Source organism: Tiliqua scincoides, chromosome 9 (assembly GCF_035046505.1).
Source record: "Tiliqua scincoides isolate rTilSci1 chromosome 9, rTilSci1.hap2, whole genome shotgun sequence".
Lineage (NCBI taxonomy): Eukaryota > Metazoa > Chordata > Lepidosauria > Squamata > Scincidae > Tiliqua > Tiliqua scincoides.
In genome coordinates, this window is record NC_089829.1 from 2,827,632 (window position 1) to 2,844,356 (window position 16,725).

The following is a 16,725-nucleotide window of genomic DNA, read 5'->3' on the forward strand; positions in this document are numbered from 1 at the left end:
CTGCCATTTCTCTCACTGCTCTTTTCCAGCTCCCATCCTGTGGCCTCAACTGACCATGGCTTACCCCAGCCACCTTCCATAATCTGCTGCAATGTTGATCTGGGCTGGTGTGGATGTGGATCCTGCCACATGCCAGTTCTCCAGAGGTCGCTGCACAAGAGGCTCTAGGGTCCTGCTTTGGCTACGGTAGATCATCAGCCAGATGCGAAATGAGCTGCACATCAGCCTGGAATTGGGGGCTAGACTTGAATGAAGCCTGTTTGCTCTGTGTCCTCTGGCTGGAAGAAGAGAGTCCAGATTTGAACACATTTGAAGGCTTTTGTTCTGCGAATGAGCCTTTCTGCCCCCTCCTCCTTCAGATTCAGGGTCTTTCCAATTCAGCAGCCCAGCTACTTAGAGCAAAGCGAGTGCCAACAGGATCTGTGGGCACTCCTATTTAACTTTCCAGCACCGGTGCAGTCACAATGGAGCCCCAAGGTAAGGGAACAAATGTTCTTATACCTTGAGGCGGTCTCTATGACTGCCCCTCCACCACAGGATGCAGCTCACATCCCATTGACATGGCTGCACTGGCACTGGAAAATTGGATAGGATTGGGCCCTGCAGCATCATCAGACAATTGCAGACTTTCAAGATAAGTATACGAAGCTTTCATAGGTAGGGAGGGTAAGGTTGCATCTCTCTTCTTAAGCAACAGCTTCCAGAGGGGCAGCAGCCACGTTTGTGGGTTTTGCTACAACAGAGAGTTCTGTCACACCTGAAAGATTCATGCATTTATTTGAGCATGATTGTGTTATTCTATGGATGATCTGGTGACATGGATGCAAAAGCTTATGCTGAAAGGAGCAGGTTAGCCTTTAAGTTGCAATAATGAAGTTTGTGTATGCCAGGAACACAAATGGGGGGAGCATGTGTTTGAATGCTTACACACACAAAGCTTAGTGGCAGCATAGCACTTTTAGCTATGCTAAAGCATTTCATAGGTTGCAACAAGCCTGGGAGGCAAGTAGGGCATATTATTCCCAAACTGCAGCTGGGAAAGACTGAGGCCAAGAGTCTTGCCCAAGGCCGTTGTGTTTGTGGCAGAGTCAAAATCTGAACCAAGAAAGTTCCAATTCACATCTCAAACAGGTCTGTCCTATATGTGTTGTGTCTCCCTGTGCTCAGTGGGGTTGACTCTCAGATGTGAACTGGACTGTTCCACTAGCTCTTTGGCATGTCACTGAAAATGAGTATATCAGGGAGACGATTTGCCTGCAACCGTTCTCCCCAGCAGGCTAGCTTCCAAGTGCAGGAAATGAGCATTAAGTGTGTGTACAAAAGAGAGCATTTATTCATGTGATGGCCACCCACTTACTGTCCAGGACAGCCCTCTTCTAAAAGGACAATTCTCCAGTATGTGTAGATCGGCTTTCAGCTGCCCTCCACAGCCCTTTCTTACCACTCTCTGTCAATTGCAGCCAGGGGGATTGGAAGGTAAGAACTGGGATCCTTACCGATGGTCCACGACAAGAGAGGCATTTTCACGAACTTCCGGGCCCCGATGAGGCTGCTCCTCTGGCGGAAGCACAGGCCAAAGGCAGCTGCTCTTGTGCAGGCCTGTAAAAGGAACATATACAAACTTTGCTTGAGCCCCCTGTGAGCCCCACGATCCTTGTTACTTTTCCATTGCAAAGGAGACATCATGCTGAATCTGGGCAAAAGCTCATCTGGGTCAGCATCTTGTTTTCAACAGTGGTTGCCTTCCACTGTTACTCCCCAGCAACAGACACTGTAAGATAGACAGACTCTGAAAATGGAGGTTCCACACATCCATCAGGGCTAGGGGGCATTGAGAGGAGTAGGGGGCTCTGAGGGAGTATGCGAGCTACACTTTCCTGGTACTTCAGGGCAAGGCTCCTCCCTCACCCTTTGTATGGAGTCCATGCGCTGAGCCCGACACATCCAGGTCACTTTCCTCCAGCGCCGCCATGTGGCCCCCTGCCAGGAAGGTCTCCATTGTTGGTCTCCATCTCTCTGTTGCTGGATGATTCTCACCAACTCTGCCTTCCACTTCTCGAAGCAGAACGTGAGGAGATGCTGCTGCCTGGTGTGTTCAAACTGAACTAGAGTTATGCGCTGTGCAGTAGCATGGGCTACGGCCACAGCCCAGGGGATGAAAAACCTGGAATGTGCATCGAGAAGTAAAAAAAACAAGGGATTTTCAGCTGCCAATGAAAAGGGTGTGCAATTTCATTGGGGTGTACAGCCATTGGTACACACCACATGTGTGTTAGTCCCCTACAAGGATATTTGTTTGTTTAAAAGATTTATAAACTGCTTTTTCAAAGCTCGAAATGGTACACAGTTTATACTATAAGCAAAAAATAAAACATAAAAACAACAATAAAATCATCAGCAATAGAAGGAGCAGATAGAAATATCTAATGCAACAAGAATAAAACCACAAAAGCAGCAAGAGTAACTGTGGGTAAATTTATAAACAGCAACTAAGAAAGGGGTCAACTACTCCAGGGCCTAAAGTCAACAGAAGTCTGCTGTTTTCTCCTTGCTCCTAATATTTAGCAGTTCTCTGCTTCTGAATGTGGAGGTTTCACAACTAACTACCTTGATGAGACCTCTCCGTATCCATGGATTTGTCTCGCCTCCCCCTTCTAAAGCCATCTTGGGGCAGAGTATTCCACAAACTTCAGGGAAAGAAGAGCCCTCTTTTGTATGCACCAAATCTTCTGTTGATCGGTTTCATCCCCAAGTTCTAGGGGAATTATGTATACAGAGCTGTCTTCTATGAGGCAGAAGTGGGTGATGGGACAGCAGAAGGAGCAACATGGGAGAGGATATAGAGCAATGGGACAAAGGCTCTGTTCTCCATAGGCTGAAACGGAAAATATGAAGCTGCCAGACAGAGTTTGAGCCGTGAGCCTCCAGCTCGGTGGTGCCTGCACTGACTGACAGCAGCTCTCCAGAGTGTCCAGCTCAGGGGCCTTTCCTGGCCCTGCCCAGAGATGGCGCCAAGGACCAAGCATGGGTCCTCCTGACTCTCTGCCACCGGCCTCTCTGCCAGGGAGCGACAGCCCTCCATCCTGGCGTTTATCTTTCTCAATTTAGGGGCAAGCCGTTTCTTTTCATTCCTGCTGGGACTTGACTAAAGTAGGAGAGCATTCCTGTTTCTAATTTGAACGGATTATCCCAGCTTCATGGCAGGGGGCTTGCTCTGATGCATCACAAGTTAGGAACTCTAAGGAGCTTCCCCACCACGGCCTGAGGCTCCTCAACCTCCCCTCTCAGCTCTTTCCCAGCCACTGGCCTGTCAGGACTTCAGCCCCGCCTTTCATCTCTTCTCAGGCAGTGGCTGCTGCATTGCAGCAGAGACACCACCACGCTTGCCCTGGCCAGGCTTCCTGGTGAGAATGAATCATTAACAAGGGATGGCCAACCGGCATCAAAGGAGTCTTGTGCCCATATTGCCAGATGGGAGCACTGGATGGAGAGGGGGGCTCATTAAGTGAGATCCCGCTGGGCTGGGGCGAGTTAATTAACCTTCCCAGAGGTTGGGGGGGTGGGCTGGAATGCAGTACCAAATCAATGGAGTCTAATTTAGCCAGGGCACCTGCTCACTTCTCCAATGAAAGGCAAAAGGGATCAAATCTAGCAAGGGGGCTTCTTGCCCCATAATGTTGGCCTCTCTCATTGCAGCAAGAGGCATCTGTGGTTACTCAATAGCAAGAAGAAGGACTTCTGTGCATGCTCAGAGGCCCTCCTCATTTGGGCCTCTTCAGCCTAGAAAAGAGATGCCTGAGGGGGGCATGATTGAGACATACAACATTATGCATGGGAAGGATAAAGTGGATAGAGAGATGCTCTTTACACTCTCATAACACTAGAACCAGGGGACATACACTAAAATTGAGTGTTGGGAGAATTAGGACAGACAAAAGAAAATATTTCTTTACTCAGCGTATGGTTGGACTGTGGAACTGCTTGCCACAGGATGTGGTGATGGCATGTGGCCTAGATGCCTTGAAAAGGGGATTGGACACGTTTCTGGAGGAAAAATTCATTACGGGTTACAAGCCATGATGTGTATGTGCCACCTCCTGATTTTAGAAATGGGCTATGTCAGATGCAAGGGTCTCTTGTTATCTGGTGTGCTCCCTGGGGCATTTGGTGGGCCGCTGTGAGATACAAGAAGCTGGACTAGGTGGGCCTATGGCTTGATCCAGTGGTGCTGTTCTTATGTTCTCATTGCAATACCAGGGATTCCTCAGTACACCCCAAAAGGCTGATATTTTTTCAAGACAGTAATACTTGGCAACTGTGCAACACTTTTCATGTGCAACATGGCAATTTACAAAGTTGCTGCCTACTGAGTCAAAATGTCCATCCAGTTCAGAATTGCCAGCACTGACTGACAGCAGCTCTCCAAGTTTTCAGGTGGGCATATCTCAGCCCTGCCTGGAGATGTCAGAGACAGAATCGGAGAATAACAGAGTTGGAAGGTATCTTAGAGATCATTTAGTCCAACCCGCTGCTCAGTACAGGCAATGTGGAACCTTCTGCATGCAAGGGAAGAAAGCCCTGACGCGCAACTCTGTCTCTCATACCCTGTGCTACCCCAATAAAGTAGTCAGTGGTGACACAAGAGAAAATTGCCAGTATGTCACCCAAAACATAGGTTAAATAATTGATGCCATCTATGAGCTGAAGTGCACACACATGATGTGGAAGAGGTTGCCAACTGTCTCTCTGCTGCATCAGTATCTTTGCTCCTTTCCAAACTGTACTCTGCTGGACCAGCTGGCAATTCTGCCACCACTGTGCAGTACTCACTCACTTCCCATAAAAAGAAACTGAATCGCCCACTCTTAAAAGGACGCTGCCTGTAAGTCTCCGCGTGATCTAGGATTGTCTATTACCAATCCTAATGCAGAATGCAGAAACATGGGGGGCACTCTTCTCTAGTTTGGGGAACAAAGGAGTGGGGAGGCCTGCTTATCTCATACCAATGGCTGGGAAGCATGAGAAGGGTGACATGGCATTGCCACAAACACACATTATGGGTTACCTGGCAGCGCTTGTTCCAGGATGAGAAATCAAACCAGAGACTCTTACCGGGTAAGGAGGGTGCGTCTGTGAAGCTGTTTGGCCTTTAGATTCTGCCGAGTCTGAGCCAACCAAATTCCAAAGCATCTTGCCAGGGGCTGCTGCTGATTCTGGAGCAAAAAAAGATACACCAAGGGTGAGATACAGGAAGCTGGACTAGATGGGCCTATGGCCTGATCCAGTGGGGCTGTTCTTATGTTCTTATGTTAATTCAGTTACATGCTCAGTTTCCTGATATGCACACATTCAACTGTACCCAGTTATTAGCCTGAGCTAAGTTATTCAGACGAGCCGTTCAATGCAAGTACAACCTGTGTATTGATCAGTGGATGGTCAACCTGTACAGATGACGCCAGGCACAGGCATTTGAACAGAAACAGGAATATTTGCAGTTGGGCAATTGACGACTGCATTTGTGAATTTTGGGGGTGGCTGTTAATTTTTGTGTATCGTGAGCAAGTCTGACGAGGAAGGGGCAGATGATGAACAGTTTAAATCTATCAATGACAAGCTCACAGCACTGTCTCTTGTTTACCTCAGTTTTAATGCCTCCAGATGGTGTTCCCTCCCAAATCGAGGAAATGACAATGGGCTGGATCCTGCTGTTGGGGTCAAGGAACCCCAAGGACTGGAAGCCATCTTTAAGAAAATCATTCTCCCTACGAGACAGAAAATTGATTTTTTCTAAAATGCTGATCTGTTTTACATCTAAATGTACAAAATAAATTGTAGGCCCCTGAAGGTTCCCTGAACCCTAACCCCTGGCCTCTCAGGCATGGAGGAGAATGAGGGCTGCAGCTGCAGCCAGTTACTCCCCCCCCATTAGCTTTTCGCCCACAACCTCTCCTGGGAGCCAGGCTAACACCCGCTCAACATCCTCAGCCCCGTACCCCCCCCCCCCCGGCCCAGCACTGGTCAACATGCATTTGGTGTTCAAGGTACTGCATCAATACAATCCTGTTTGTAACTCCCCACTCTGTGATCTAGTGGTTTCTTGTGATTCCCCCATCACAGATGTGGGGTTGGAGGCTGAGAGTGGATTTGCCTAAGGCAGAGGCAAGATCTGACCTCAAGAGGTCCTGTTTGTTGTTTGACTGAGGCTGCAATCCTACCACACTTTCCCAGGAGTAAACCCCAATGATTATCATAGGACTTACTTCTAAGTAGACATGCATAGGATTGGGCTCTTAATTACTCCCAAAGCAAGTCCCAACATCCTGGTGACTCTGATCCTGATGCTGGAGGCTTAAAGACCCCACGTTGAAAATACGAATCCGCTAACCTCAAAGCCAGAATGATATCCAAATTCAGCAGTTTTGTTTTCCACTTTTCCTTCTTAAACTGTAAAGGCTTGACCCTTCCCCCAAAAGGGAACCTACCATACTGAAACTGGATTTAGCTTACCCAGCATAGCAGTTTCTCAGAGGAGAAGATGCTCGGATGCAGAACTCTGTAGACACAGCAACAAAATCTTCTGGGTCAGGAGAGTGTCGAAGAGATGGGGAGTCGTTTTGGGGAAGGTGGCCTGAATCTTCAATGGTCACCAATGAGGAGATGCTCATTTGGCTGTCACTCCCTGGGCTGTTCTCCTGTTCCCAACAATGAAAGGAGAGGAGTGTCAGTCCCTGTGTCTCTACATGATAGTTCATTTATTTTTCAAGATTTATGTCCTGCCTTCCCGCTTCCTTCTCCCTCCCAAAGTGCTAAAGGCAGATTGCAAGAATTCTGCCTGTTATGACAACAAAGCTAAACTCAAAATTCAGTTACTAAAGTAACAAAAGCAAAATTGGTCATTAGAAGCCTAGAAAAAAACAGGACCCACATGCTGTCTCCAACAGAAATCAGACTTGTGCTCCAAAGAAACTCACAAATGGGGGCATCAGATTCCCCCATTTCCTTTGTCCCCAGAGTTTGGTAACGCAAGCCCGATTGTCCCTGAACATAGAGGGGACATAGAGGGAACTTTGTTGGCATGGTTGATAGTTCCCTTGAGTCCATCTGTGGCTGTTTAGAGGAACCCTTGCTCAGGCTGAAAGAACTTTAAAAAGTTTGCCCTCCCATCTATAATTTTCACTTTGCATTATAGTGCTTGAATGCCAGGGTCTGCTCTAACCACTAGCAGCACTGTCTTATTAAAACAGGGACTGCTAAAGTGCCCACCCTGAACTAAGCATCCACTCCTTTAAACACAGTTTAACTGTTGCTCACACCTCATTACTATGTTTCACCTCATCACTGAATGTTTCTGAAGTGCACTGGAAGTAACTGAACAGCATCAAGGTCATTGAAGTGTATGGCCTGGTTGTTTCCCTCAACTTCAGCTAGCTGAGCTATCCCAGTGCTAGTTAGCAATGCCTGCATTCACCAGATCCCTCCCCAAGCTGAGTCTCTGATATCTGACACTAGTGCAGCCATCTTCCCTGCAGGGCATGACTCCTGCACTCTGAAAGAGACTGTTCACAAGATTCTCTCACCTTGACAAACATGCCACCAGAGGCAGGAAGGGCAGGGGCATTGCTGTGGAAGCCTGAGGACAGGGAGAACTCCTCCAAATCCAGTGATTCAAGGACAGGATCCTCAGTTAAGTCCTTGGGGTTGCCTGCAAGATTATTTAGACGGAGGGCCTTCTGGTGCCACCATCGCAGGTCCTCCCTCAATTGCCGCTGCTCCAGTATGTGACGGAAGGCACTGACAGTAAGAGTTGATAAATGCAATCAGACTCTGTAATCAGAAAAAAACCCTGAATTCTATTTAACCCATTTCTGCCCAACCCACAGGTATACACATTTTATCCCTGTATGTGCAATGTTGGGCAGAAATGGCTTAATCAACAAATTGCATGCTAAGAAATTAGCTTTCTCCATGAGGCACTAGTTTTCCAGATGCAGGGATTTTTGTGTAATGTATTGTATTGGCAACCTTCAGTCTCGGAAGACTATGGTATCGCGCTCTGAAAGGTGGTTCTGGCACAGCGTCTAGTGTGGCTGAAAAGGCCAATCTGGGAGTAACAATCCCTTCCACACCGGGAGCAAGTGCAGTCTGTCCCTGGTCTGTCTCCCTGGCTATGGGCCTTCCTTCTTTGCCTCTTTGCCTCAGACTGTTGACCAAGTGTCTCTTCAAACTGGGAAAGGCCATGCTGCACAGCCTGCCTCCAAGTGGGCCGCTCAGAGGCCAGGGTTTCCCACCTGTTGAGGTCCACTCTTAAGGCCTTCAGATCCCTCTTGCATGTCCTTGTATCCTTGCATGTCTTGCATGTCCTTGTACCGCAGCTGTGGTCTACCTGTAGGGTGCTTTTCTTGCACGAGTTCTCCATAGAGGAGATCCTTTGGGATCCGGCCATCATCCATTCTCACAACATGACCGAGCCAACGCAGGCATCCCTGTTTCAGCAGTGCATACATGCTAGGGATTCCAGCACGTTCCAGGACTGTGTTGTTAGGAACTTTGTCCTGCCAGGTGATGCCGAGAATGCGTCGGAGGCAGTGCATGTGGAAAGCGTTCAATTTCCTCTCCTGTTGTGAGCGAAGAGTCCATGACTCGCTGCAGTACAGAAGTGTACTCAGGACGCAAGCTCTGTAGACCTGGATCTTGGTATGTTCTGTCAGCTTCTTGTTGGACCAGACTCTCTTTGTGAGTCTGGAAAATGTGGTAGCAGCTTTACCAATGCGTTTGTTTAGCTCAGTATCGAGAGAAAGAGTGTCGGAGATCATTGAGCCAAGGTACACAAAGTCATGGACAACCTCCAGTTCATGCGCAGAGATTGTAATGCAGGGAGGTGAGTCCACATCCTGAACCATGACCTGTGTTTTCTTAAGGCTGATCGTCAGTCCAAAATCTTGGCAGGCCTTGCTAAAACGATCCATGAGCTGCTGGAGATCTTTGGCAGAGTGGGTAGTGACAGCTGCATCGTTGGCAAAGAGGAAGTCACGAAGACATTTCAGCTCGACTTTGCAGGAGAAATGCAGGGAATGACAGCCACTCTTTATAGCCTTCATAGATCTCACGAAGGCTTTTGACCTGGTCAGCAGGGACGGCCTCTTCAAGATTCTCCCCAAGATCGGATGTCCACCCAGGCTCCTCAGCATCATCAGATCCTTCCACAAGGACATGAAGGGCACTGTTGTCTTCGATGGCTCCACATCAGACCCCTTTGACATCCGAAGCAGCGTGAAGCAGGGCTATGTTCTTGCACCAACCTTGTTTGGGATTTTCTTCGCTGTCCTGCTGAAGCAGGCCTTTGGAACTGCAACAGAAGGCATCTATCTCCGGACCAGATCAGATGGAAAGCTCTTCAACCTTTCCAGACTGAGAGCAAAGTCCAAAGTCCAGCTGAAATGTCTTCGTGACTTTGTGTAATAGTGATCACTAAAACTTCCAATCCCTCCTTCCTGCACAGCAAAATAGCCTTGCAACAGTATGTCTCATGGCTGTGTGTTTCAGGAGAATCTCAGGCTAGAACTCTTGCTGGGCTGGATCATTTTTACACTGCAAAAGGGGGGGGGTGTAAGATAAATACTTGAAATCTCTGATAGAAAACAAGATGTCAAGGGGAAAAAAGGCTGTAACTAGGGTCATATGTTTTCCACACTAACAAAAATTATAAAAATTCTGAGTCACCATGATCCAAATTCCCTAGCAAGGAATGTAAATTTTGCAACATATAAAATTATGCTAAAGTGAATAGCTTCTCTGTTATTTTGCATAACTTTTTCTGCAACATTTGCTGTTCTGTATAACATATTCCAGTTTTGCTCATCATTAGAGGGGCAACAGCTTCAAAGACACTCCCCCAACAAATGCAAAATTATTCTTCAGCCATGTTTCATAAGGATTAACAAGATGCTTTTTAAAAAAAACTAAAACTAGGATGCTCAGGACATTTTCCACAACTGCTGTCCTTGGGGTTGCCTGCAAGATTTGGTTGCCTTTGGATAAGCACTTACTTAGCCTGCTGATGTTCCCGCCATCGCACTGCCCAAATCTGAAATGCTGCTTGCAGCCTCAGCGCATGGTAGAGTCCTTCCAGAGCATTGGCTCCATTCCTTTGGGACCACTTTGTGACATTTGAGCAGGTTTCTGTCATGGGAGCCTCTGGACCTATAAAACAAAGAGTTCTACTTTTAATCAGTTCACCCAAATAGAAGAAAGGAGGAGGAATACCTGGTTCCTGTAACAATCTGAGATTCCTCTTTCATTCCTGAATGAAAACCGTTTGTTGACGTTTCTCTTGGACCACTCAAAAGACGCAATCATTTTAACCGAGAAGGGTTTTAAGTGGGAATTTTGCAGTTCAGAGGCTGCACTCCCTAGAAGGTGGCTTCAAAAAGGGGATTTGAAGGTCCATCAAAGATTATAAGTCATGAGAGCTGGTCGAGCCTCCAGGTCCAGCAGCAGTCTACCTCTACACAGTCTACACAGTATTTGCTTCTACCCAAAACGCTTTCCCAGCAGTCAGAGAAGCCCCCTGCTCCTCACCATACAATTTTCTCAAGGCAAACAACTCCAGCAGCGATTTCCTGGTTCTCTCTCTGATCTGTGTCATCAGGGCCCACTGGCGGAAGCACCATCCCAAGGATCGGGCCTGCTGGTGTTCCAGGCATTGTCTGCCTTGGGCCTCCCGTTCAGCAAAACTCTTCCAGGCATTGAAACACCTGGAAAGATACAGGAAAGATCAAACTCTGAACCACTTGGAAAGACCCAGGGAAGATCAAACACTGAAACGGGCCAAGGGGATTTCGCAAGAGGACCTGAACACATTTCAAACACATAGCAGGAAAAAGCATGGCATATTTTTGTATTGTTCACACACACACACTCTCTCTCTCTCTTTATGTACTGGGGTATACTGGGGTATGACTACACCAGCCATTTTCAACCACTGTGCTGTGGCACACTGGTGTGCTGCGGACGGTCTGCAGGTGTGCCACAGGAATTTGGGGGAAGATCATTTGTTAGTAGGGCTACTGGGGGATGTGAGCCACTACTGTCAGTGTGGTGTGCCTTGTCAATTGTCAAAAAACTGATGGTGTGCCTTGACAATTTTAGTGTCTTGTCAGTGTGCCATGAGATGAAAAAGGTTGAAAATCACTGGACTACATCCTGACAAATCTGCAAAATGGAAACAGCTCAGTGGTAGAGACCACTAGTGTAGCCAGAGGCAGCGCAGTAAGTATTGCAGGTCATCATTGAGACCATTGGAGCAGTGAAAGCGATGTACAGGCGGTCACTGAATGGCGAGCTCCTGCACGTTGCCATCAGTGCCCCAATGGCTCCAACGACAATTGGAGGGGCCATTTACATGGCACATTGTGGCACCTACAATACTTACTGTGGCGCCTGCAATACTTACTGTGCTGCCCCCCCATCTGGCTATGCTATTAGTAGAGTGTAGCCAATGCAAGTCTTTGTTTTGCATTCAGAAGGTCCCAGCCTCTCCCCTGTAAAAGATCTCAGGCACCTCAGAAGCTAGGAAAAATTTTGGAGAGATGCTGCTACTCAGAGCAGGCACTAAGGTTAAGCTGAATTGGTAGTCTGACCTGGCAAAGAGCAGGTCCTTCACAAAACAAATACCGCCCTTCCTTACAAGGCTATTGTGAAGAGTGCTAAGCAATATATGCAAAGTAATTTGAATATTGAAAATGTGCTATTGCAATGAGGCTTTTTTGCTTACCGGCTGATCAATCCCCTCTGTACCCGAGCCTCCAGTGGCAAAATCCGCCTGCTTGCATGGCTGTGGGAGCGCCATGTCCGGAAGGCATCACACAGTCTTTTTTTCTCCAGGGTGGCAAGGGCTTCTTGGAGGTGGGCCTCCTCCTTCTCCTGGTGTTCCTTCTGAAGGCACCATAATCTGAAAGCTGCTGTGTTGCAAGATGTGGAAAGGGGAACGAAAGAGACAGCAGAATCAGGGAAAGAAATTACAGGCCAACCTGTGGTAGTGTGACCCTGGGCATGTCTACTCAGAAGCAAGTCTCACTGAATTCAATGGGACTTCTCCTTAAGTGTGCACAGGACTTGCTATGGCTCTCATATAGATCTGGAATATATAGGAAAATGAAAACATTCCCTTCCAGGTAGAAGGGAATTCCCTTCCAGGGCCAGTGTAGCCCTGCCCAACACCTTTATTATTATTATTTATTGAATTTGTAGTCCGCCTTTCTCCCCAAAGGGCACCCAAGGCGGCTAACAACATTTAAAAGTCATAAAATACATAAAATTATAAAATACAACAACAATAAAATAGATAATAATACAACCAGTAGCAATAATAAACCACACCCATTTAGCATTAGCACCTCCCATTGGTAGGGGGTGCTCCCTTCTCCCTCCCATTGGTAGGGGTGTCCCTTCTTAAAGAAACAGGTGCAGGAAGGCATAGACAAATATTTGTCCTTTGCAATGTTTTTTAGGCAGGTAATTACAGACATTCAGTCTGTTGTAGTTTGTGTGCTGTGCCTTCACTGGAAACAAATAAAGGAACTGTTTGATCCTCTAGAGAACAACACTTACCAGCCAGACGCCTGACATCCCGGACTGCCTGGGCCTTAGTGCACAGCTCAGCCATTCCCTGCGTGCGATGGAGCTGCAGCCATAGGTTTCCCTCCGCCCTGGAAAAAAATAGCCCAAATCTTCAATTTATCTTATAAAGGCAGGATAGCAGAGTGGTTAGAGGCGCAGGACAGACATACAGTTGACAGACTCAGATTAAAATTCCTCTACAGCATGGTCAATCTGAGGGTAGATGACTTCTCCAGCCTGTGAGGAGAGCATACCATCCTAACCGACCTTGCTGTTAGAACGTGGGTGAAGGTTAGGGGCTAACAGCTTAGTCGAATGCATGTTTGCTCAGAAACAAGACACACTGCCCTCAGTGAGGCTTACTGCTAAGTACGTTTGTTTAGGATTCACAGTCTATCCCCTCTGCAAAATGGGGACAATAATATTCACCCACCTTACAAGATCATTGCAAAAATTCCATCAAGAAAATATACATGAAGGGCCCCACGCACTTGGAAGCACCATACAAAAGCCAATTATTATTATTATAAAGCATTAGCATTAGATACACCCAAGTGAATCTAATCTGTTTTGAAGAAGAGCAGCACCCAAATGTGAAAGAAAAACAGTTGATTATGGCTCCAGGAAATCTCCATCACACATGGATGGGACTTACTTCTGTTCACATAAACTGTTATTTATGTGAACACATCTACAGTTCTGTACGACTGCAGGAAACTGCAGAATACAACTAAAAAATTACTCCAACTAAGTATCAAGGGAAGCATACCTTGATGACTGCATACCTCCATAAAAAGGGCCAAATCCTTTCTCACCTGCTGTATTGAGCAGCTCCTTTCAGGTGCTCTGCAGACAGCTGGCACCAGACGGGGCACTTCAGCACCCTTTCCTTCCCTGGGGGAACTGGCACATTTGTGCTGTGGGTCGCAGCCTCCTGTGCCACCCCTCGTTCTTTCTGCTTCTTGGCTATCACAGCCTGCCACTGAAAAGAAAACAGAGAGTGTGAACTGAAGAAGGCCCTTGGCCTAACCCTGGATCTGGGAAACTCCCATCACAGACGAGGTGCTAGAAAGCCTCTTCTGTCACATTTCCCTCTGAGCATGCTCACTCTGCGGAAGCTGGTGGCCAGCACTGCCAAAGTGTGGCTCTGCCGGGCAATGCCCATTTCAGTGTCCCTCAACTGCAGTGCCCATTTCAGGGCGCCAAGTCCTTTGCGCAACAGCTGCCTCTCATACATAGCCTGAGCGGCCTTCTTCTTCTCAAGGATGCGGTCACGCCAGGCCCCAAAACTTTTCTCCAGAAGGGGGTCCTTCTGCTGGGACACAGACCTGCAAGAAGAACAAAAATGGCATCTTTCCCCCTGCTTCAAAAAAATCTTAGTTGATCAATCATTCTGAGTTTAAGCCCATTGATTAAATCTGCAGATATCTTCATGTAAGGAAAAGCACATGTTTAAAAAAAAAAAAACACCACCAAATCCAGCTCTTCTTTCTTTCAGTTTTTCAATGATGTTCAGAAGAGGCATTCCCCCCATCACAGAGGAGAGAATGCTTCTTCTAAAATGGTGTTTGCTGTGCAGAAATGTGCACCATCTCCAAACAAAGATGAGAGGTGCCCTCTTAAAGAAGCATTTTCCTTCACCACAGAGGAGGGAATGCTTTTTCTGAGGTGGCTGTTACCACCTTCAGTTTTTATATTCAAAATAATTAAGTCACCAAGAAGCAAGCAACAGTGGTAGAAGACCATTGTCTTTATGCCACATGTGGTCTTCATGAAGTGGTTGGTCACTGTGGGGAGCAGAACGCTGAGCAGAATGCAGAACTTTGACTATTAACATGTTGCCTTTGTTTAACTGATCATTTTTCCAGCTGTTGCTTCCAAATATACATGCACAAGACACCGTGCAATGATGAATTAAGAGTTTTCATGCCCACCACTGACAGGTTGCACTATGTGTTGGGCACACACAAAGTTTGCGACATCCATATGCAGTTACATCCCCATGCGTCTGAATGTGGAAGAATAAGGGCACAACCCCAAACTACCCATCCATCTCCATCCCACTTTTTCCATTCAAGGCAGGTCACAACCATAGAGGAAACATCAAAACAACTATCATATAAAATTGATAAGTAATTTTTTTTTTAAAGCTAACAAACTTGAACATGTAGCAACAACCCCAAAAGACTGCTCTTTGCCTTTGACTGGATCCCCCAGAACTATGCCAACCACAAATCCTGAACTGTGAGTCCAAGGGACAACTTGCGGAGGCATGCACTGGCCTCCAGTCAACCAATAAGATTGAACACCAATAGGCCAGAGCAAGTCATGTGATAAGAACTGACTCCACTTACTTCTCCCAGGAGTCCCATGTAAGCAGCTCTGGGCTTTCAAAAAGAAAAAAGTGTGAAATCCATATTGCAATAATTAATATTGAACTCTTGGATTCCCAGTTTAATTCCCCTGGGCTGCTTTTGCTCCTCAAAGACCCTGTTACCTGATTCTCTGCCCGTCCATTGGCCCGTGGTCTCCCTTCAGCTTCTGCAAGTAAAGAGAAGATTGACAGATTCCATCAGACCTCAGGACAATCCTTCTCTTGCTTGAAATCTCCGGGGCCAGTTGAGGCCCAAGAATATTCTGCACCCAACAATTCCAAATTCCGTACTGTGGTAACCTGAGCTGGATCAAGCAGGAGAAAAAGCTGGACTTATGCAGATAAAAGTTATGCAGATGGAAACACACTAGGAGATGTTGGCTTATTTTTGTATAATTTCTCCTCTTCTCACCAAGATTGCCACCAAGATGCAGCCATTGACTCTGACAACTTCAAAAGGGGACTAGACAAATGAATGGGGGACATGTCTACCAGTGTTTGCTGGCCATGACAGACTCAGTCTCACCCATCTCAAACAGGGGGATAATAATCACTTATTTTACAGCATTGCCGTTAAGGACAACAGTAGAATAATCCACATGAAGTTCTTTGGACACTCAGAAAAAGATATACAACATGAAGTATTACTATTAATACCACCATCGACCAAGTCAGTTTCAGGTCTCATTAGCCCATGCTTTCCAGAATGTTCTATCAACTGCTACTCTCTCTGTCTCTCATATCAAAGTTTTCCAAACAGACCAAGCTCACCTTTGTTGGTCCAACGTCTTCCACATGGTGCTGCTTTTCAAGATGAGGAAATTTGGTGCTCTCTGCCAGGTCTCCCCTGGAGGACTCCTCTCTTTGATCATTGTCCTCATAGGCAGAATGCTGAGAACCCCTTGGGCTTCTCTCAACTATGGCCACACCAGTGCCACCTGTGTCATCAGCCATCCGTGGATGTTCTCTGTTTCTGGCTATTAGCCTAAACGGACTGGGTTTATAAGGAGGCAAAAATGGGGTGTAATCATCCACTGCATATGCAATTATTGGGGTTCCACCAATCCCTAATGGCTCATTCTGAGGTTCACAGATGCCAAGGGCTTCAGAACTAGTACGAAAATGGTGGACTGGAGTGATCCTTGGGCCTCTGGGCAAACCAATGGTCAAGTGAACATCCCTCTGGGTGTCGTACATGGCCACCCCCTTGTCCATTAGGGTCCCTGCACACAGTGTCTCTAGCGTCAACCCATCAAAGGAAGGAAGATCCAATGAGAAGTCCTTGTCACCTAAATTGGAGCAACCAAATAATCTGGAGGAATGGTCTTTTGGGTCGGGTATTCTTTGGTGGTAGTGGGATTTTAGCAGGTGACAAGTAGCCTTTCCTTCTGGAACCTTCTGGAACCCTGAGCAACAGCCAAGATAGCAAAAGGAAGGGCTAGAATCATCTTCTTTGGCTTGAAATGCCAATGAGGTTGAATCAATGCCACTAAGGGCAGCTGTTGGCCAGAACTGATCCAAGGCTTCCATTGGGCGTGCAAACAATCCAATGTTTTTACACCCAGAGCCAATGGGGATGGAATCAGCATCTCCCAAGGAACTGAGACCCCAATCCCTAGCAAAGGAGGTTCGCCATTTCATGCTGGCTTGCCTAGCACAGCTCTCTTCTGGGGTGCTCAACATGGCTGAGGTTGTGACCCTAGGATCAAAGCATGGCCGATAAGGAAGAGGAG

General features: G+C 47.0%; 1 protein-coding gene across 1 annotated transcript; it reads right to left on the reverse strand.

The window, feature by feature from the left end:
* Positions 1–6,503: 6,503 nt before the first annotated feature.
* On the reverse strand, positions 6,504–16,580 carry C9H1orf167 (chromosome 9 C1orf167 homolog). The gene is made up of 10 exons (XM_066637352.1): positions 15,764–16,580; positions 15,116–15,159; positions 13,727–13,946; positions 13,434–13,600; positions 12,610–12,707; positions 11,774–11,960; positions 10,579–10,754; positions 10,047–10,200; positions 7,578–7,791; positions 6,504–6,692 (listed from the first exon to the last, which is right to left on the reverse strand). Exons 1-10 carry the CDS (start codon positions 16,520–16,522, stop codon positions 6,504–6,506), a joined length of 2,208 nt encoding a protein of 735 aa, XP_066493449.1. The 5' UTR covers positions 16,523–16,580.
* Positions 16,581–16,725: the final 145 nt, after the last annotated feature.